Source organism: Conger conger, chromosome 11, assembly GCF_963514075.1.
Source record: "Conger conger chromosome 11, fConCon1.1, whole genome shotgun sequence".
Taxonomy (NCBI): domain Eukaryota; kingdom Metazoa; phylum Chordata; class Actinopteri; order Anguilliformes; family Congridae; genus Conger; species Conger conger.
In genome coordinates, this window is record NC_083770.1 from 28004764 (window position 1) to 28027745 (window position 22982).

At 44.4% G+C, this 22982-nt stretch overlaps 1 protein-coding gene across 1 annotated transcript in view; it reads right to left on the bottom strand.

Annotated features, from left to right (window-relative positions):
• Nucleotides 1-220: 220 nt before the first annotated feature.
• igsf9b (immunoglobulin superfamily, member 9b) overlaps nucleotides 221-22982 on the bottom strand; it is a 33125-nt gene continuing 10363 nt past the window's right edge. Inside the window, exons 4-20 of the mRNA XM_061259429.1 lie at nucleotides 12902-13048; nucleotides 11892-12043; nucleotides 10387-10504; nucleotides 9541-9682; nucleotides 8971-9116; nucleotides 8510-8652; nucleotides 7849-7989; nucleotides 7642-7758; nucleotides 6855-7005; nucleotides 6535-6646; nucleotides 6269-6444; nucleotides 5688-5914; nucleotides 5095-5179; nucleotides 4606-4776; nucleotides 3904-3940; nucleotides 2203-3433; nucleotides 221-658 (exon numbers count right to left, since the gene is read on the bottom strand). Coding sequence (XP_061115413.1) covers nucleotides 221-658; nucleotides 2203-3433; nucleotides 3904-3940; nucleotides 4606-4776; nucleotides 5095-5179; nucleotides 5688-5914; nucleotides 6269-6444; nucleotides 6535-6646; nucleotides 6855-7005; nucleotides 7642-7758; nucleotides 7849-7989; nucleotides 8510-8652; nucleotides 8971-9116; nucleotides 9541-9682; nucleotides 10387-10504; nucleotides 11892-12043; nucleotides 12902-13048 — 3734 coding nt within the window. The remainder of the gene's footprint in view (nucleotides 659-2202; nucleotides 3434-3903; nucleotides 3941-4605; nucleotides 4777-5094; nucleotides 5180-5687; nucleotides 5915-6268; nucleotides 6445-6534; nucleotides 6647-6854; nucleotides 7006-7641; nucleotides 7759-7848; nucleotides 7990-8509; nucleotides 8653-8970; nucleotides 9117-9540; nucleotides 9683-10386; nucleotides 10505-11891; nucleotides 12044-12901; nucleotides 13049-22982) is intronic.

The following is a 22982-nucleotide window of genomic DNA, read 5'->3' on the forward strand; positions in this document are numbered from 1 at the left end:
TTCAGCTTTGTGCCTTTCAGATTCTTCAGTGGTCTCTGGGGAGCTGGGGAGGGTGGGGGTGAGAGAGAGGGACTGGCGAAGGAAGGCATGAGTGTATGAGGGTCCCACACTTCCCCGCCCACTGCTCTGACTAGCATAACTAGCTCTCGCCTCTTTCCCATCCCTACATTCCCTGATATCCACCTCAGCCCCTTTTCTTGCTTCCCTCTGCCTCTGTCCTTCACCCTCCGGCTCCCGTAGGGGGAATGGGGAGTGGTAGGGTGAGGGCCAACTGTAGCCCCGGGGTAAAAAGGCCCGTTGTGGGCCCTGCTTGGATTCGAGAGGTCTTGGGTACTCCCCCCTCATCAATTGTCTGGGGTGAATCTGGAACTGGGAGGGGCCACGGGGGGCTGGCTTGTGCTGCACAGACCTTAGAGCCTCCTGGTAAGTGACAGGCCACCTGGAAGAATCGGGGAAGGCAGTAGCCTGTCGTCGAGGATCTGAAGATTGTCGCCGTTTGGAAGCGGAGGTCTCTTGGTGCCTTAGGGGTTCCATAGGTGGAGGTAAAGGGGTGAGACAAGGTGGAGTACCTGAGAACCTCTCTGGACGGGGAGGACTCTCTAGGCTTCTGGTACTCTGTGGTTGAAAGGTGGCTGATCCTCGCCATAAGGGGCCTGGTCTGGAGGAGAAGGGATATGCTGAGGTACGACCTAAGCTAAAAGACTTGATTCGAACATCTGGGTTTGGGAATTCGTCCCGATAACACCTTTCAGTGACATAATTCTTAGGGCTCTCATAATGCTCCCATCTCTGTGACCCTAAGCTGATGGACTTCTTCAGAAGAGGCCTTGGTGGGCCCATGACAGAGAGGGCTCCACTTGGACCCATGCTTAATGACTTCTTCATGAAAGGAATGGGAGCCTGATAGATCCTAGAAGATATTCTGTTAGTCCTATTGCCCTGAGTATCAAGTCTTTGGGATTGTTCCAAGGCAGGCTCCTGTCGACTTTCAGGAGCTCTGGACAGAAAATCTGCCACATCCTTAGCAGTATGAGCTAATGCCTGAGCTGAGTGCAGACTGAGTTCTGTTGTTGCTCGCTTTGCCTCTAAGTTTGATGACTTGTCAGGGAGCAGTGGTTGCGATTCCACACTCTGTTTAGTTTCACTTTCCAATCTTTGCGATCTTTTGATGTTTTTGTTTGAAGCCCCAACCTCCAAACCTCTTGTATCCAACTTTGAGGAATGTCTACACTCTAGCCCTTCACTTGGCCCTGAATTTGCACTTTGGCTAACTAAGGGTTTGTTTTCTGCATTTTTGTGACTTGAATTTGTTTCAGAATCTTGAGCTTCCGAATCTTTTGAAACTACATCAAGCTCACCTCGCAAGACGTTTTCAGACCTCTCATCTAAGCTAGGCCAAGGTGGGTCTGTAGATTCATCAACAGGCTCATCCACACTCATCTCAATGAACCCAGGAAGACTCAAATACTCAAGAATTGCACTTGTCTGCAGAAGGGATATTTTGGAAGGCTGCATCATCAGCCTAGGTTTCAGAGAGTCTGACATTCTGGCAACAGATAAATTTGACTGGTCACTGTCACCTTCATTTTCTAGAAGAGTTAAAGGGGACCCGCAACTGGGGCTACTGCTGTAAAGGCCTTTGTCGCTCTTTCGGGAGCGTGCTCTAACATCCTCTTTCTCAAACTCTGGAGAAGGTAGAGGGCTACCAGCAACATCTCTGGTCTTTATCTCTCTCCCTTTGTCTTTACCCCGTTCTCCTGATTTTCGGTGTTCATAAGGCAAGGTAGCACCCTCAGAATGGCTCTGCAGTTCCTGGTCCCCTCCTTCCCTCTTTGGAGGTTGGAAAGAGTGAGAAGGACTCAAGGCCCTTTCTTTATCCATTTCTGCACAGTGTATGCTGCTTTCCATGGCTGGCTCCAGTCTTGAATGAATCTGCCGAACATTATAATTGAGGGTGGACACAATACCACCTTGGTCTGGACTACTGACTCTCTCACTGGCCCCCTCAGAAAAGAAAGTACTCTCAAGCCTCTCTCTTGGTGCCCTCCAGTCTTCTTCTGGCAGGGATCTCCCATGAAAATTGCACTCTTGGTCTGCAGTTCTCTCAGGATACCTTGCCTTAGCCCTACAGAGGCCCCCAGAAAGCAGGGGTGGGCTGTCAATTGTTGGAGAGAGGAGGGAGAGGGATGTGCACTGAGTTACAGGGGAACGGGAACAGTCCATAATCACTGAGTCCCTCGTGGCTGCACCTGCAGGAGGTGAGCATGGCTGCTGTGACCTCAGTGTGATATTTTCCAGGGGGCTCTGCATGGGGACCAAGCTGGTGACAGAGGTGACGGGGCTAATATCCCAATGGATGTAGGAGGAGGAGGAAGTCCTTCCCATGGGACTGCTGGTGTTTCCAAAATAGCAGCCTCTCCTGTAGTTAGACATCTGCTGAGCCTGACCACTGATATGATGTGGTTTTTGACGAAGGGTGACATCTTGTGGTTTCCAAATGGACTCCTCTGCCCTCCACTCCCTCCTACTTCCAGTTGTATCTGCTTCCCTCTGGCTTGAAGTATATCGCTCCAGCTCCCTCTCCATTTCTTCCCGCTCCCGTGCCAGCTGCAGGCACTTGCTCAAGTTGTCCTTCTCACGCTCATGTTCCATCTGGGACACCAGGGTGCTGGTGTTGGTCAGCTGGCTCTCGCTCTCTATGGTGGGGCACAGCCTCTCTCTTTCAACCTCCCTTGCTTTCCTGGTAAGGCTGGGGAACATGCCATCTGGGTGGACAGACATGCAATACTTCTTCAAGGGGTCATAGTCCCTCTTTTCACTGCTGTCAGAGTAGAAGCTGGCCCTCTCGAGCAGAGCCTGAGAGCAGCCTTGCTCATCATCTGAGTAGAAGCAGCCATGACGGGAGAAGTTCCTGGCCATCGCCTTGACCCGGCCAGGAGAATGTGAGATTTTGCTGGAGCCAGGGAGATCTACTGTGGGCGCTGGAGAGGGATTCTTCTTCTCTGCACTCTGAGAGTCTATGGAATCCGATTTTGGAGAGCCCCTGTAAGACATTCTGCTGCTATTTGTGCTACTGTCTCCCCCTGCTGAACGCTGTGGGAAATCCTTCTTTAAGCTTTTCTTGATGTGGCTGGGGGTAGAGTCCTCATTGTAAGGCTGGACAATGAAGCGCCCATCAGGCCCTCGGGAGATGGACTCCAAGGCAGAGGTGGGAGAGGATGTGCCCCCAAGGTGGCTCTCAAAGAGGGTGTAGTGGGGTGGGGGTGAGGAGCTGGACAGGAGCTGTCGCCGCTGGTCCTGGTATTCACTGCGGCTGGCCTTGTCGAAGGAGGAGCGGTCTGACTGGGAGGATGAGGAGTTGGGAAAGAAGGACAGCGGTGGGCAAAGCTTCAGTTTCAGGACACTGTCGGGGCTGTCAGAAGGCGAGCCAGCTCTGTGAGAGAGAGAGAGAGAGAGAGAGAGAGAGAGCAGGAGAGAAAGAGAGAGGGGTGGAAGAGTGGAAGAAATGCATTTTTTAATACTCAACTGGATGTTTATTTTCTGACCTTTTCTACATGTCAAATCAAATCAGACACTAAATCCTAAGCGTCTGCATGTCTTTACACACTTTCTAAGGAAGTCACATCACGGTCTGACATGAGAAAGAGGCAATCAAGCATGATGATTCGAGGACTCATCACTAATTAATAACTACACCAGCATAAACATTTCAGAAAAAGCTCTTTGATGTGAAGGAAGAATTCACAGTAGTGATCATTTGTTAGATTATGGTCACCAAAATGTGCCTCCATTCTACAGTGACTCAAAAAAAAAACAGAAAGAAAAGAAAAAAAATGATGGGGTTTATGAGAGGAGCACAAGGAGACAATGGAGAAACACACAGGACAGATGGAAGGCACTTACTCCGTAGATGGGCTCTTCTGCAGGGCAGTGGGGAGATCTGAAAAGGGGGGTAGGGGGAAAGGTCATAAAATGGTGCAAATCAAACAAAATGAAAAGATGAGATGCTAAAAGAGGATCAAACCAAAATAAAATGCTACAAATGGTCACAGGGCAAAATGAAAACACTGTTCGATGTAAGTCCAGTCTTTAGGGGGCCTAAAACTCTTCAGCAAAGTTCAATCATCATTTTTCACCAGCTAGACTGAGGCCCTCATGGAGTAGAGGAAAGGAAAAGATCAACACAGACCCCTGTTTTCTAAGATGCTCCAAGATAACTCTCACTCAAGGTGTAGTTTCTCAATTTGTTACAATTAAAAAAATAATAATAATAATATATATATATATATATATATATATATAATTATTTGTGACTTGGGTCTCTTATGCATGAACAAAACGTTTGTATACGCATTCATAAATAACTGGACTTGAAGGTAACAGGGCATAGGTCATAGCAGGGCATAGCTTGCTTTTCACCACTGCATGTCTCATAAAAATGATCAAATAGACTGTAATCATTTGGATGGCCCAGATGATCTGACAACTGATTTACTGATGAATCTTCTGTGCTAAAACTGAGGTTTCTGAAGTGTACAGCATGGGGACCTGTGGGAAATTCAGTCCTGTGGCAGTAAAACTGTTTTACAGCACAAGAGCATTTACCATCCCTCCTTTTCCTGCGCCGGCGGTCCCTCCTGTGGCTCATGACACAAGCCGTCAACAGAGAGAGGATGATGGCCACAAATAGGAAGCAAACTCCGCCCACCACACCAGCCAATAACGGTTCAGGGACAAACTCCAAGACGCTTGTTCTGGCTGGATATACTTCCATGCCTGCAATGACATCGCATGATATTAAGATAATACACAAAATAATTACGAGCACTTTAAGTAATAGTTAATCTACTCAGGCAGCCATTTCATAGTTACATTCACAGTGAAAATAAACAGTAAATAAATATAAAAGAGAACCTGCTTTCATAAGAATGACACATTTGAAAGTCATGGTGACAACTATAATGATAACATGAATTACTCAAGATGTTAACAGTGTTTGATGTGGTGATGCACTGACCAACTTAAAGGCTAAGGAAATAGGCTATTTGGTAGTCAGGGTTCTCAAAGACAAATCATCAGGAGCCATTTACCGACCTGCAGTGGAGATGTTGACTGACTCACTGGGCTCACTGACCAGCTTATTTCTGCGAGACAGAATCCTCAGTTCGTAATCAGAGTCCTGCAGGGAGGGGAGGGGTTGCAGGTGACCTCAGTTGAACAGCACATAGCATAAACATTAACATAACATTTAGAAGAATATTGTGTTTTATTGTATAATTGTTTATTGTATAAAGTAAGCGAAACGAATAGAAAAAGAAAGGAAAGGCAAACCAGGTCTCCTGCATTACAGTCTATCATGCTAACTGCCACACTACATCTGCTGGAAGTCAAGGCCACCTCTTTGCCATATGAAGCATGTTGAATATTGACTCCATTGGCGTCTGATAGAACCAATTATATGTCAAGTATGTCAGCATATATCCCACCTGGGAATTGATCCAACCACCTACAGGTTTACAATGCAGTGCTATAGCCTCACATGCACTTGAGTGACAACATGGTTGACATATAAATGCATTCCATGCTCCAAAAGTATATTTCAAAGGATTTCAATTTCTGAGGCACATAAAGGATAGGAAATACAACAATATACTGTGCTATCTGGAATGGTAGTCTTGGCCACACACCTTGAGTAATCCTTCCACCAGTATCTCAGTTTTATTGGCACCAATGGCCCCATTGAGAATTGACCACTCCTCTCTTTCACGCCGAGCTTGGAGCACAAAGGCAGTAATGGGCAGAGACGTAGACAGGGGCAGTTCCCATGACAGCACGATCCCCTCTGAGCTCCTATTGGCAGACAGCGATGTCGGTGGGGCCAGTTTCGGTATTGTCGTTACAAGCACAGGTGGATCTGTCGGGGGAACTGATACAGAGATAAAAAAGAGAGGGGTGAAGATCAGTTTGGCGATTAAAAAACAGATTACATTTCGAAGATTCAACATCAACAGGCTCTCTATATCTCTACATCAGTGGTTCTCAACACTTTTCCTAGAGATCTACTATCCTGTAGTTTTTCACTCCAAACCTAACAAAGCATACCACATTCAACAGCTAAAGATCTTGTAGGACTACTAATAAGTAGAGTCTGATCTGCCAAATTAGGGTTGAAGTGAAAAGATTTCCAGGAACAGGGTTGGGAATCACTGCTCTACAACATATCCAATTAGACCCTGTGGTAAGGTAATCCTACACTGAGAGTACTGACCCAGCGTTCTTATTGTAATGATTTCACTGAAGGGTCCTGAGCCCAGTTTGTTCTGGGGTAAGATGCTGATCTGGTAGCTGGTTGCCGGCAGCAGTCCAGTCACCAGCAGGTGGGAGTTGGAGGTAGGTACAGGCAGGGATGTCCACTCATGTTTTCCCCTGGAAGCCTGCTTCAGCCTAGTCACAGAAAGAAAGAATCTGGTATTAAGCAACCATGAGGCCATGGATGGCATACAGTACAGGCAAAGGGGTGACTGAGGCACCTACCAAACACTGAATTTTTGGGTGTACCCCCCGTCAAAGCCAGGCTCCCAGGACACATTGGCCTGGTTCATCCCCGGGACGAATGACACAGATGAAACAGTGTGGGGACTGGTACCTGAGAGAATAAGAGAGACCAAAACAGTAAACATTTTGCACAGCCATTTTTTGACACATTCAAATGTTAAAAAGTATTAACGTACTATATCTGTTAGTTTTCAATTTAAATTAATAAAGTAAATAAGTCTGTGTGCCTGCTGCATTTGTTTATTCTTTTTTTCTTACATCTGATCTGTGTGTTTGTAGCTTATAGAGGAGTCACTCACCCAGTACCAAGACTATAGTGCTGGTGCTGACGGTAGCCACTCGGTTGGTGGCGTGACACTCCCATGCCCCCTGGTGGTCTTTCTTGAGTGGCCGCAGCACCAGGGAGCCATTGGCCATCACAGTATACGGAGAACGAGGCAAGGGGCCGACCTTGGGAGGAAGAGAGGGAGAGAGGGAGAGAGGTAGGACTGAGGTGAAAGATTGGATGAGTGAAAGTATCGGTATTTTGAGTTGGCTAGGTAAGCAGTGTTTGGATAGTTAACTTTGGTCACTTTTGCTCTGTTTGTTTGTTTGTTCAAAAAAAAAATATATAAAAAAAAAATAAAAAAAGGCCCTTGTCCTTATCTTTGTTGTGCAGGTAGCAGTTGAAATTGTACTTCCCTCTAGGGTTTTTCAGCGAACTTATCCCTGGTTATGGGTATGCACTTTGTTGTACGTCGCTCTGGATAAGAGCGTCTGCCAAATGCCAATAATGTAATGTAATAATGTAATGTAATGAAAGCACTATGGGGGCGTACGCTGTCTTATGGGGACCCCATGACTATCAGAGAATATGACAAAACTGCTGAGTGCATCACAGCATCTGTGAATCTGGACCAGAAAATAAATAAATTTATCAAATTTGACGAAGCACTCTTAATGATAGAAATTCCACAAAGTGAATTTCACGGAAAAGGACAGGCAACATGCTGTTGAAACTGAACATGAAATTGAACAGTTATCAGTACATGGAGGTACAGGGTGCTGGAGTCAGTGCTTCAGGTTTCTTCAGCATCAATGCCTTACCTTGCTCCAGGTGATGTTGGGAGATGGGTCTCCACGGCCCTGGCAGGGGATGAGTAGGTCTCGGCCCACCTCCTGGAGGTACTCTGCGCGGGGGAACACCTGGAACGAGGGGGGGTCCTGTGGGGTGGGAGGGAGGGCTTGTTGAATACTGACACTGAAACACTGCACTCTTCCTTTGAGGCCACAAAGCAAACACGAGAGCCTTACCTCCAGAACCACTTTGGTGGGCTCCGATTGGCCCATCGTTCCATAACTGTTATAGGCAGTGCAGGTGTACATGCCCACTGCATCATCATTGGCTGTTGCTATGAACACAGAGCCCTCTGAGTTCACCATCCAACCTGGGAACTGAACAGAAAGGAAAGGGAGACCAGTTTTTCCATTAACCATCCACTTTAGAGGGAACGTTCACCTATTTTGTAATAGTCCTAATAGTCCTATAAAAGATATACTCCCAAGAAATATCTCAAAATCAATGTACTGTACACACATGGTTGCATAATTAAATTAAAGAGGAGGCTTGTACCATTCACAAATTTGAGACAGAACAAATTTGTCAGGGCATGTACATACAAGATACATTAAAATACAAATAAATTACAAAATTCCATATGTTTTTTTAGTTCAGCACTGAATATCTCAATTTCTAAGTCAAGGATCAACCCAGAACTACTCAATATTTGTGCACAACCTGTGTCTTTTTAACAATATGCCATTGTCGTTTTATTACATTACAGTTTTTTGTATGATATAAATATGAACACAACAATAATCTGAGACGTTGATTAGGGTTGATAGGGTTAAAGAAAAATAAAACGCATGAATATCACAGACAGGTAATTTTGCGGAGAGCTTTCAGGACCCTTACCATATTCAGGTCCAGGTTGTCCCCGTCTTTGGTCCAGTTAACAAAGAGCATGGGGGGCTCAGCTCTCACCGGACAGGAGATGACGCCCCCCATGCCCGTGGGAAGGTAGGTCTCCCGTGGCATTCGTACCACCTGAGCAGGGTCTAACAGTGAACAGGAGAGGGAGGAGATCAGTCACTTCAAACACACTGACAACCTCACTCAGGACTCACAGCATACTGATATACTCCATTACAAAAAATAGTAGATGTCCTAATACACTGAATTACTGAAATAGAATCATACTTAAAAACCTAATCATTGACAAGGAAATTAGATTAAAAATTCACCCAGGAGCAAAGTACTAAACTGGGGTATGAACACATGCACGCGCATGGGCAGACAGACACATACACACACACATACACACACTGGTAGATGAAAACACTGCATGCATGCACCAATACAAGAGACTTTCTTACGCTTCACAGTGAGGTAGGCTGAGGCAGTGGGTGGAGTCAGTAGCCCATTGGTGGGCATACAGGTATAGTTCCCAGCATCCTCAGGGAGAAGGCGATGTATGAGGAGGGTACCATCAACGAGGATCTTCACACGGGATTTGAGAGATCTGAGGACAAACACAGACACACAACTGTGTGTGAGCTTCATCATATAAATAATAACACAAATAATGACCAAGTGCTGTATAGTTTGCTTGGATCACTCATTTAATTTAATTAACATTCCATTATTATGTGTTTTCTCATTTTGCATCACAGGACATATAGAGAGAAAAAACATAGGAAAATAAGATGAACACAGTTAACATCAATTCAAAAGGCATCTTGTACCACAATACATGTGGCTTGCTACACTTCTGTCTCAATTAATTGTAACTGGCAAAAACAATGAGACAAAATTCTAATGCCTTAATCTTTGTGACATTATCAGTGCTGGAATATTTTACTTATTTTAATACAATACACTATTAACATTAAAGATATAGCTTAATCCATTTTACCGCTTATATTACAGTATTACAGAGGACTTACTCAATGTGGTACACATTCTCTCCTTGCTTCCACCACACATATGTTAGGTTGGTGGGATAGGCTTCAGCTTGGCACTGCAGAATGCCATCCTGGGACATGTTGAGTGTGACATCGTCTGGTGGAATGGTGATAATTGGTGGGCCTGATTTGGAATAGGAGTTGTAGGTTAGCCATGAATATCATGAGTATATAAACACACAACTCTTCAGACCAAAATCGGCTTTTTAATGTGGGCTTGACTCCCACTGTTTGGGTTTCTGACTCTGACTTCCTGAAATATTTTACTTTTAATTTGAGTGGGATGAACAACAAAGGGTTAGAAAGTAATAAAAAGCTAAAAAACTGAATTATGTTATCACGGAAAGCTGTATGAATACAGATATAAGTACAAATCAAGCTGTATAATTAATCAAATTGATCTGGCTATTGTGAATCAGTCAGTGAAATACAAGGACTGCCAAGGGTGAATGTCTTTATTACACAGAGGTAGTACTGCCTAGTGACAGTAACATTACCACTAGATGGCAGCATTGGTTTTACACTCAGAAAGAAAGTGTCACTTAAGGAAACAACGCAGAAGCAATCCTGTGTCATGTTCAATGAGACTCTGTATGGAGACATGCATATTGGAAAATCACACAAAATATATTTGTGTGCATATAGTGCACTTGCATATCAAAAGCAAAATAATGTGCTTTTGATCAACCACTTGCAGAAAATAAAATATATATACCATAATAAAGATGAAATAAAGGATTTAAATGATTTGGATCAATGAATGACACCGCAGGATTGAGCGACTGAAGAAGGCCATTCATGACGGATGAAACACAGTGCACCACTGACCTTTGATCAAAAGCTGTGTGGAGTGAGACAGATTCCCTTCCGAGTTTGAGACGTGGCATTTGTACATTCCTGCCGATTCCCTGGTCACCGTCGCTAAAGACAAGGTGCCATTGAGCACCTGAGAGCGAGAGGGAGAGAGAGACTTTTTTTTACTTTTAGGTCTCCTATTGCACAGAACAAAAGGAGAAATAAATAATACCTATACGTTCACAACATTATCAAATACCCAATCACTCATTCTCTCTCTCACACACACATGCCCACAAAAAAACAGAAAACAAGAAATAACCACAGAAAAAGAACCAAACAAACAAACAACAACACAATCCAAAGGAACAAAAACACAACCACAGTTACAGAAAGTGCCTTCTTATCAGTACTTTAAAACAGCAGTTCCAATGTCCCCTCCCCCACTACCCATACAAACTTCCATATTCCTTTGAGTCAGCCAAATAGTCTTTGCCTTTCCTTACCAGACTTTTGGTAACAGCACTAGTTTCTTTTTGGAGACACTATTTTTATTTTGGCCCATAAATAAAAAGTGCATGAGACTACCCGCCATCCAACCCCATACACCACTCCCTTACTAAACGCAAGACTCCTGCTAGACGTGCACACTCAACAAAAATGTGGAACACTGATTCCGACAACCCACAAAACAAGCACCCCTCCCCCACTGCTGGATCCAGGTGTGCTTTGTGTCTGTCTGAAGCTAAAGTCCCATGTACTATCCTCCACTGCAGATCAACCAATCTTTTGTCAATGGGGACTTTCTACAGGACCTGCCAGCTACCTTTCTGGGAAGTCTGGCCCCCAAAAAAATCAGCCCAATTTGATTCCTTAAGACATTGGAGAGCATGCAGGTTCAACACCTTCACACAGATGCTGTAAACGGCATTTTTTCTATGTCACTGAATTTGCCCAGCTCTGGTATTGTGAAGGAGAGAAGCATTCTCTCCCCTTCCTGCCACTCCCCGAGCTCTGGTGCCACTACCACTTCAGAGAAACGGCCCTCTCCCTGCTCCAGTCTCCTCGTAGGCTCATATTCATTTAGGTAGGCACCAACTGTGGCAGGCAGGGCTGCAGGTATGTGATTTGTAGTTGAGGTGTACATGCATGTGGCTCGGGGGAAATTGTTGTAACAAAATTATTTTGTGGCCCCGATACAGGCTGGCTTTTTAAAAATCCTTTTATCCTGTTTTCTTTGACATTTTGATCTTGTCAGCTCCCTCTATTTCCCCTCACCCTTAGCCTTTTCCTCCTATCACTATCACTACTCAACTGACAATGGTCAAAGCTTGCCAAACCTATTGCCTTCTACATCATTGGGTGTTGAATAAATATCATAGTTCTTTTTTTTACCATAATATAACTGTGATAAGATATTTTAAAAGACAGGAATGAATTGGCTATAGAACTTATCTTGACCTTAGCAGTGACATCGGTCAGCGAGTGTAACATCTCATTCTGAATGACAGAATGATGCTGTTTGAGCTCTTACTGACCTTCACATTGTCTTGTTTTTTGACAGGGGCGTCTTCTTTTTGCCAGGTCACAGTTGGTTGGGGGTTGCCATGCGCAGCACAGGTGAGTGACACGGAGCTGCCTTGCATGGTCTCCAGGAACGGGGGCGGAGTTTTGAAAAACACAGGTGGTGCTATGGAAAGGGGAAACAAGAGAATCAGCTTTCGCCCTTTTGGAGAAAAAACTGATCAGGCTTTGCAAAGGAACTATAACTATATATTGAGCTATACTAATGGATTGGAAAAGCAACTTCACACATAAATAATAGTGAAAACGAAAACGAATGCACCTGCTAATTGTATTAATTAAGTTGGTATATAGGTTAATACAATAGTGAGTAATACAACCTTTACAAACAGAATTAAAACTATGAGTGTAACATTTTTCTGTTTCTCTGTGTATTGCGTGTGTGTGTGTGTAGTGTTTCTTTGTGTAGTGTGTGTGTGTGTGTGTAGTGTTTCTCTGTGTAGTGTGTGTGTGTGTACTGTTTCTCTGTGTAGTGTGTATGTGTGTGTGTAGGGTTTCTCTGCGAAGTGTGTATGCTTTGGCTGAAGGCCCTGGGTGTCAGTTGGAAAAAGCTCAGTACTCTGTGCCAAGTTAAACACAGAATCAGGTCTGAAATCCCCAGGCGGAGCCGGCACATGGCGAGAGATGCTGGCACAGATTACTTTACATGGTTAACACCCTTCCACCACACCCAACTTCCGCACACGCACACCATCCCTATGTTCAGTCTACCATGTGTCTTCAGCAGCTGGGTAGTTCAAAACTCACTCTTCTGTGCACCTATGATGAAGTACACTGACAGAACTCATCTGGCAGCAGACACCAGCTGAGACAGATATGGATGCTTTGAGGGAAAAACTGAATATTATGCAACTCTTCCTCACAGGCTGCAATCGGGATCCACCCATTTGTAATATCAGAAGAGGGAGGCCGTTGACCACACCTGTCTCTCTCTCAACGAAAAGGCAACCAGCCAGACACTCACCTGTGATAGAGAGGAAGGTCCAGGTGCCATTGCGGAACTCATCTGTGGCTCTGTCCAACAGCAGGATGCGGCACTCAAACCAGCCCTCATCATCCAGGCGTAGCCCCTCCACCAGCAGAGAGGCGCCTTGAGTCAGGGATACCCTGCCTGGGGGCACAGAGGGGTGGGCTTGTCAGACAGCCGCCCTTAGCTCATAGCTACACCAACAGCGTCACCACATACAGACGGTCACGGGGTCAGAGACGGACGTTTACAAACAAAAAGGACAATCCCTAAACCTTATCGCTGCCGAAGGTCAGTGGCAATGGCTATAGCTAACTTGAGCATAACAATAAAGAAAGGCTCAATTACTGAAGTTAAATTTTTTTTTTTTTAAAGCAAAACCAAAATTGAAAAATATGTAACAGATTAGGCAACAGAATGTTTTTTATATTTTATTTGAAATTGTAAGTATTTATGGAATGTGAATAATTTCACTTACATCTGCTAAATGGCTAAATAACTATCTTAATCAATCTTCATTCATAGCAACAGAAAGCAAGGAATGTTACACAAAGAGAGAGTGACCAGAGACCTTGAGTATAAACAAGCATTCTTCACTTGCACTATATTACGTCAGATTATACAGTGGTGTGAAAAAGTGTTTGCCCCCTTCCTGATTTCTTATTTTTTTGCATGTTTGTCACACTTAAATGTTTCAGATCAAACAAATTTAAATATTAGTCAAAGACAACACAAGTAAACACAAAATGCAGCTTTTAAATGAAGGTTTTTATTATTAAGAGAGAAAAAAATCCAAACCTACATGGCCCTGTGTGAAAAAGTGATTGCCCCCCCTGTTAAAACATAACTTAACTGTGGTTTATCAAAACTGAGTTCAATTTCTCTAGCCACACCCAGGCCTGATTACTGCCACACCTGTTCTCAATCAAGAAATCACTTAAATAGGACCTGCCTGACAAAGTGAAGTAGACCAAATTATCCTCAAAAGCTAGACGTAATGCCGAGATCTAAAGAAATTCAGGAACAAATGAGAAAGAAAGTAATTGAGATCTATCAATCTGGAAAATGTTATAAAGCCATTTCTAAAGCTTTGGGACTCCAGCGAACCACAGTGAGAGCCATTATCCACAAATGGTGAAAACATGGAACAGTGGTGAACCTTCCCAGGAGTGGCCGGCCGACCAAAATTACCCCAAGAGCGCAGCGACGACTCATCCAAGAGGTCACAAAAGACCCCACAACAACATCCAAAGAACTGCAGGCCTCACTTGCCTCAGTTAACGTCAGTGTTCATGACTCCACCATAAGAAAGAGACTGGGCAAAAATGGCCTGCATGGCAGAGTTCCAAGACGAAAACCACTGCTGAGCAAAAAGAACATTAAGGCTGGTCTCAATTTTGCCAGAAAACATCTTGATGATCCCCAAGACTTTTGGGAAAATACTCTGTGGTCTGACGAGACAAAAGTTGAACTTTTTGGAAGGTGTGTGTCCCATTACATCTGGTGTAAAAGTAACACCGCATTTCAGGAAAAGAACATCATACCAACAGTAAAATATGGTGGTGGTAGTATGATGGCCTGGGGCTGTTTTGCTGCTTCAGGACCTGGAAGACTTGCTGTGATAAATGGCACCATGAATTCTGCTGTCTACCAAAAAATCCTGAAGGAGAATGTCCGGCCATCTGTTCGTGACCTCAAGCTGAAACGAACTTGGGTTCTGCAGCAGGACAATGATCCAAAACACACCAGCAAGTCCACCTCTGAATGGCTGAAGAAAAACAAAATGAAGACTTTGGAGTGTCCTAGTCAAAGTCCTGACCTGAATCCTATTGAGATGCTGTGGCATGACCTTAAAAAGGCGGTTCATGCTCGAAAACCCTCCAATGTGGCTGAATTACAACAATTCTGCAAAGATGAGTGGGCCAAAATTCCTCCACAGCGCTGTAAGAGACTCATTGCAAGTTATCGCAAACGCTTGATTGCAGTTGTTGCTGCTAAGGGTGGCCCAACCAGTTATTAGGTTTAGGGGGCAATCACTTTTTCACACAGGGCCATGTAGGTTTGGATTCTTTTCTCCCTTAATAATAAAAACCTTTGTTTGATGATCTGAAACATTTAAGTGTGACAAACATGCAAAAAAAAAAAAGAAATCAGGAAGGGGGCAAACACTTTTTCACACCACTGTAGGTCAGCGGAGTACATGTATTTAGCATTCCAATTGTTTACAATTGAAACATACAAAGCATTATGGCATGAATGTTTTGAAAGCTTTGCACAAGGGCATATCATTTCTCTAGTATACCACAAAAAGATTCAATAATTTACTGGCATCTGCTAAGGAGGAAAATAAGAACTCCTGAGAGCCATTATCTGTAGAAATCAATGCAGATATTAAATGCAAAAATACGTATTTATGTATACCATTAATTGTTCATTTCTGTGACTTTCTGAACCATGAGCCACATCCCTTTATGGATATAGGTCCATAAAGGATTGACCCACAGGTGATGTTTTACATATTTGCAACACATTTGATGTTTCACATAAGTGCAAAGTCTGGATTGTTAGAGGCAATCATGGTGAAAGGATACTGAAGCATATGGAAGAGGCAGAAGGCAAGGGAACACACACTGAATTATCCTTCAAGCCACACAGAAACACATGCCCACTCTCTCACTCTCTCTTTCACAGACAGACACACAAAGATGTGGCCTCCGCAAAAAATATCTCCTTGATCTGTTCAAAGTTACACTTGCCCCTTCAATCTGTACTCCTCAGATTCAAATCTAAACAGGTCTCTCTCTCCCTCTCTCTCTCTCTCTCTCTCTCTCTCTCACACAACTTCGGGACTTTGAAATTTGATCTCCTAGTTGCCTGGTGACTGAAGCCTGGTTTTCAGAGTACTGAATTACCCCTCCCTCCCCCACTCCCCCTTTCTTTATCTTTCTCTCAATGAAGTCTTTTTTAAATGCGGGGGTTTTAAATGATATGAGGATGTGCTTCGTGAACGAGGGCGAAACTCAAGCCCCTAAGTTTGCTCAAGGCCTGCAGGAGCCGTTGCATTTTTGAAAGTAAGCATAACTAAGCATAACTAAGCATGCAGTGAGTCCACTGTAAATCCTCACTGCCTCAAACCTGCATGCTTCTTTTTAAAGATTTTGTAGCAATCACCCAAGATGAAAATGCATGCCTATTTCAAATTCTTGATTTAAGCCAAATATAAAACTGACAAAATGAAAAGGAACTTAAAGAAGGCTTACAGTGACTAACAATTAACCTATTCTTGTACATGTTCCTTAGGGGAGTTGCTTAGGCTAATAGTTAGGGAGCCAACGTTAATGATTACTGACTGTTCTGTTCACAGACAGACCGAAACCCTCAAAGGGAGGGACTCATCCTGGGTTATCATAAAAAGGTTCCTGTGATCCTGGGTCTATATCCCTAAAGCAGTAATCAGGAAGCTAGGCGTGGAAAAATGTGTACGGAAGTGATAACAGGTGTTTAAAGGATAGACGTGCATGCTATCTCGCCGTGAGGTCCTCCCTTTACCTCCCAGAATATCCCATGGTTTTTCCCCCTAAATGTCACTGGAAGCAGTCAGGAAAATATATATATTCATATGAACACCTACTCACTAAACACATTTGCCCAACACTGGCAACAGATTACTTTTTTAGACAAAATGGCATTGCGGTCAAGGAATAGGCTTCATAATTAGAGTTGCTGGTTCAAAATATATCCAGTTGCAAATAGGGAGAAAATATGGAAATGTATACTATGTGACCTTAGAAAATCAGCTGAGGTGCAATCATTTAAAGAGGTTTCTCTTATTTGCATGTTTGCATATAAATTATTTATTATTTATTTATTTTATAAGTTTATTTTAGCTACTAGCCTTTAAGAATAACAACAATCAAAAAACAGGACATAGCTAATCATGGGCACACAGAAATACACACACAGCATGTTGATTTTTAAAGGCCAGCATGCACTGTGCCAATTGGCTAGTCCAGAGGGAATTCCATTTTCACCATTGTACTCTTAACCCTTTCTCTTTACCTCTCACTCTCCCTCCCTCTCTCTCTTTCTGTCTCTGTTGTATACTCTGTCCATCTAGACGACAACCCCCCACCCCTTTTAATTCTCTCATGTTACCATAGTGATGACACCAAGAATGGCCAGTAGCAGGAGTTTGTATTTGAATTCAGTTGCTGTAGAAACACGACAGGGCAGAGCAAAGGGAGGGTGTGTGGTGGGGGGGAGGTTCACGGGAGTGTGCGTTTCGGCCTGTGTTGTGATTTGAAAAATTACACAGAAAAACATGTTTTGGTTTGAATAATGGGAAAAGGGCTTGGACAGAGAGAGGGTGGGGGAGAGAAGGGGAGAGCTGTTTTCATTTAAATTCATGGTCAAACAATAGCCCTGACGTGGAAAGAGGGAGACAGATTTGTTTGCATTTAAATGTGGCATCTCCAAAGAATACCAGGTTTACACACTTCCCTCTGGCCAACAATAAGGCTACTGGCCTATGGTCACAAAAAGGTGCTTTATCACAAAATAAAAATAAATATGCACAACATTAACAGGAATAAAGCTTCAAGCCTTCTACATTTTGTTAAAGTCAAGTTCAAAAAGAGATGCTTCACACAGGACTTGCAATCTTTTTTTATTTTGGTTTAGACATTTGGTATTGACTTTCAGCCAAGCTTTTGCCACAGGCTTATGCTTAAACAGAACCAGACTAACACTGAATTAGATTGCAGACATATGGAGATATTAACCCAATGGCCACACATGAAGGAAGACTAAACATTCCCATCATGAACTTGGCACTCATCTTGTAACAGAGAACTGTACCAAACACTTTACTGCTATTCTGCAACAATTGCGTAATCAAAGCAATTTATCTGTCATGCCAGACTTTCCAGTGAACCAAACAAGCTCATATTAAAGTTGCCCTCCATGTTGGTGGGTTATTGATTGACTGGAAACATTCTGAAGGACTCAACTGCATCAACTGCACCACATTTCTGAATTCTTCTTAAGTTGTTAGAAAGGGTTTTTGGATCAAAGATCTACCATAAACACAGATGAAGCAACCCTGCGTGACATTCTTGAGCCAATCATTTACCACCAGATATCTCTTTTCTGTGGCCTGCTGGCTGTGAAGAGGGAAAATAATTCTCCTTCCAGATGATGATTAGCTCTCCCTATGCCTACATTTAAAATCTAAAGGTCACTGCAGAAAATGAAACCTTAATGATTTCATTTGGATAATGTCACATTGTAGTCAGGGTCCAAATTCCTTCAATTATTATGTATGCCTCATCCTCCTTACTTTCCATGCAATTTATGTTATTTCATGTCATGTTTGCTGCTATGGTCAGCCCCAACAACTTCTCATCTGTTCTGGTCAATAGCTCTTTACCTGTGACATAGCATGAGGACTCCATCCAGCCGGAGATCTATATCTGACATGTCTGACCTGTGTGCAGTGGACAGTATAAAAGAGGCGCTAATCTGCCCAGCAGCACTCTTGATATTCGAAAAAGTCAGATGTGCTCCCAGTGGGTGGCAGACAGAGAAGCACGGGGTTCTCGACTCATGCCATGCCGTGGCCAAGTCTCTGCATGCGGCGCTTGGACTCTGACAGCCTTTACATAACACGGACCACAGGCAATCTCCGCTGAGGAGGCCTTCTGTGGGATACCAATCACTGTGTCCCTGCTGCTAGCGCCAATTCACCGGCACTAATAAACAATATTGCCTTCTGCAGTACGCGATAAGGTGCGCTGCCTCTTCCCTTAGCATGGCGCCAAGCATGACGTGCCCCGGACGCGGTAGCCAATTGTTGCTAATATTGCACGTTCTGTTTATGATTACTATCCGCCCTCGGCCTCCAAGTTAAAGCTCTGGGATTGTGATCCATTGTTTGGGGCAAAAAGGAATGCTTGTATGATTGTATCAGTGATGCCCGGTGCTCAAGCGCATCGATACAGAGGAAAGCACACTTGACATGCTACAATAATATTGCCACCTATGTAGGAAGGCAGATTGATGCGTTTTGAAAGACCTCTGCTTTTGTTTTTCTTTGCCCGTCCGTATGAGTTTAAGGGAGACAGGGAGAGGTGCATTGTGGGATGTGTTTTGATTTGAATACAATCATAAGTCTGGGTTGGCCTCCCAGCCCCCCCACTGGCTTCACTGCCTCCCCCCAAATTTCTCTCTCCAATCCTCCTCTCCCCTAATCAGTTTAACCCTCTTATGAATAGCTCTTTGTCCAGCGCGAGATTACAGTTAACTCTGTCCCCCTCTCTCTGTCCGGCTGTGTTAGCCCCTACCCCAGCAAGCACGCTCAGCCCCCACGCCCCAGCAAAACCACCCCAGCCACAAGCTGCTAAATGTGCCTGCGCTTCCAACAGCCTTCTGGGAGTACATTAGACAAGAACGTTTTTTACTTCCAACTACTTTGGAATTGTGTGGAGGACCGAGCAGTAGACGTGCCCCAATCCAAAATAAGCATCCCCACATGGAAACAGGATATGGGAAAAATCCTTTCATTTCAGGATTTTAGACTGGAAAGAATTTCAGGATTTAGACTTTCAGACATAAAAGAGTGGAGGGAATTTTGTATGAAATGCTGTTCATTTCAGCGATGCATCTCCTTGAAGCAACAGGGGTGAATAGCATGCACTGTGTGGGATATTTAGGATGATCCTTCAAGAAGAAACACAGTGGATTTCCCCAGGTCACAGGATCCAGCGGCATTGATGCCATCCCTGCACAAACACTTCGTGGTCTTGCCATCTCTCCCGCCAGTCTCCCTTACCTACCTCCTAGTTCCCGGGTACGAGAATAGGGCAGTGCGTGGCCACAGTGCAGCGTGTGGGACAATGGCACTGAGCACAATGCCGGCTGATCCGTTTCCCTCTCTTTTGATCCCATGACACAGGCCACACCTACTGCACAGTGAAATTAAGTAACAGCGCCTTTTGTTCTCGCTGAGACTTCAGTGCCTGAGAACGTGAAATCCAGGAGGCTGGGCAGCATTCTTCCGACCTTGTGTCAGCCTTTGGCAAACGACTCTCAGGTAGAGGCTTTTGAGATTCGGTGGGCATTCAGGTTACACACCAGTCTTTCTAATCGGACCTTGTTTACTTAATCTTAGCAACAAGAATTCAATGGGCCACAGGCCACAGGCAGTGGGACAAAGTGGGTCATTTATTACTTATCAGCAATTATTTGCAATACGGATGCCCTTATCTTGGAAGCTATGACATTTGTAAATCCCCCTAGACTAGATATTACACATACCCATTCTAAATCCACATATCCATTGATACAGCTAAACTGCAGTACTCTACAAACACAACTGCAATGCTCCACCATAGATTTCAACGTGCAATATTCAGTTTATAAGCATCATTCCAAAAGCACTGGGACTGACACTGGCCCAGATAACAGGGAACCCATTACGCATAAAAAGTAACCGAGAACATTCAGTAACGCTTTATATAGGTTCTAAGAAGTACCTATAACGTTACAATAATGTTGCTGGAAAGTTCTAGAAACATGTGTTTTACTTCACCATGCTTAACATAATGTTCCCCAGATAATGTTCCTGCGACATTCTGGAAACATGCTATTCAAGAATGTTTTGTTTCACAACGTTTTTACATTTACATTTTTACATTTTAGTCATTTGGCAGACGCTTTTAATCCAAAGCGACTTACAAGTGCATAGGTTCTACCACAAGTCAAAGCATCGCATCCCGAACTAGAAAAATACACCTGGACTGCTGTTCTAAACATATAGTCGTCATCATAAGTGCAATTTTTTTTTTTTTTTGAACGTTGCTCACTGAAATTGTTAGCTGGGGGCCAGCTGCAACTGCCAATCACAGAAGGTGGAGCTCCACGCTGAGAGAGAAGAGGTGAAGTGAGGTCGTGTCTCACAGTGTCCATCTCAGACTGTGTGCGAACGGAGGCCTGCTGGGCAGTCTGGGGCCTATCAGAGCCAGCCCCCCCAACCAACAGAGACCTGCTGGGCAGTCTGGGGTTTATCGGAGCCCCCCCCCCCCAGTTCGTCCCTCACCAGAAGGGCTCCTGTCTCTACTCGTCTTCTCTGGGACCTCTGCTGAACCAGGAGTTGGGGTTATCCGTGGCATTTCACATGCGCCATGCTGTTCTGTGCGGCTCAAGAGCCGAATAAAATGTGCTGTTGGATTGGGTGAGATTATCTCTAAATGCCTTTATTTGCTCTGGGCTTCCCCCAGCTGAACCTTCCTGAAATAGATCACTCTTGTCTGTTACGGAGCGACTTGCTGTCAACATGTGTGGAGCACTCCTGGGAATAAACTGATTGTGTTGTCTTCAGATTTACAGCCAGGATTAATTTGGTCTGGCTCTTGGATTATAGGCCCAATCCGGGGGGGACTCATATTAAGGGAGGAGGAGGCATATAAAGAATCACGCGTGGCACTTGATTCCATAGATTATAGTGATATGCCGTATTTGCCATTTCTCATATGAAAAGGATCTGGAGGAGGAGCAGAGACACGGAACTTCCCCTGGGGGGACACACCTGAGAACACTCCAGACTGAAATAAGACCCCACCCCAAACACAGCTGCATACCCCTCTCGGTCCTATCAGAGAGCCTCCATTGGCTCTTTCATGTCCTCCTGTACAGGGAGGCCTTTGAGACCTCCTGTGAATGAGAGGCCCCAGTTTCAACCTGGAGTGGGAGGTGGGAGGTGCGGGTGGGGGATGGGGCGACCAACTTCACTCTTTCACAACCCCTTTAATCTACGGCAAATACCGCCGCCCATTCTGGTCCGAAGGATATGTGCGAAGATGTGGCCATTTTGAAGCTACTGCGCATGAAAAGGGATACTGAGGAAAGAAATAAAGAAGCTGGTTGTTTGCTCCAATAGAAGTCCAGAGCAGTCCGAAGGACACGATACGCAAGCACTCCTCTCCTCCCGAGGAGCAGAGAAGTTGGGATGGAGGAGACCACATCCCCATGCATTTAAATTGGAAGGGAAGAATACATTAGATCAGCCGCGGAGACGCGCTTCATCTCCCGCCAGCTGGCTCCAGCAGAGGGTAAATGAAAAGCAGAGACGCTTCACAGAGGGAAAGAGACAGCGAGATGGAAAGACAGGGAAAATTAAAGACTATTATTGTTATTATTAGAATTGCAGTTAAGTGCAGCCATTTGCGACCCCTGTTTCTTAATGCCAGGAGCGCATGAATCAGAGGTGCTTTCTTGTTTTTGTCAAGTAAAGTAGTACAATTATGTGAGATTTGCCAAATAATCTCCCCTAAAAATCTGTGCATGTAAGCTTGGCTGATCAGGGAGGTGGGAAGCATTTTGGCAGAGTTCCAACACTCCTGTCTTATAAGAGCAGGACCCAATAGGTGGTCACATCTTTGAGGTGACAAACATTTCACATTTCCTGATTTCTGTCTGTGATCTGATTTCTGAATCATTACTCAGATCAGGTGTGAAAAGGGTGGTTTCCAGTCTGACCTATTTGGAAGGAGACAGGATTTTCACATGCACCAGACAGATAGGTCATGCCGTTGGTTGTGGCGGGGGAAGGGAGGCTGGGGGTAGTGTGTGTGTGTGTGTGTGTGTGTGTGTGTGTGGGGGGGTGCTTCGTTGATGGGCTCTTTGTCTTGTTTATCTTAGAAGACAATAGCCGGATTATGCTACTTGCACAAGAAAAAATCTGGACTCTCCATCCACTCACCCAATAGCAAAACAACCCCATGTTTAATGGGTCACCCTGCTGGATATCAATAAAGAAACAGTCTCTGGGCCTGGCCCCCTCTTCCACCCCTCCCACGCATCACATCCTCATTTAAACCCCACTCTCCTTAAGCCTGAAAACCCCTATCACACCTCCCACTCAACAGCCGCTCCTCTCCCGCACACTGTCTGTCTGCCCCCCATACCTCTTCCTCATACAGTACCTATAAAAACCAGCTACCTCTCATTCTCCTCACCTCCATGACTACCTCTGGCTCTCTTTTTCTCTCTCTGTTAGACACACACACACAAACACAAGCGC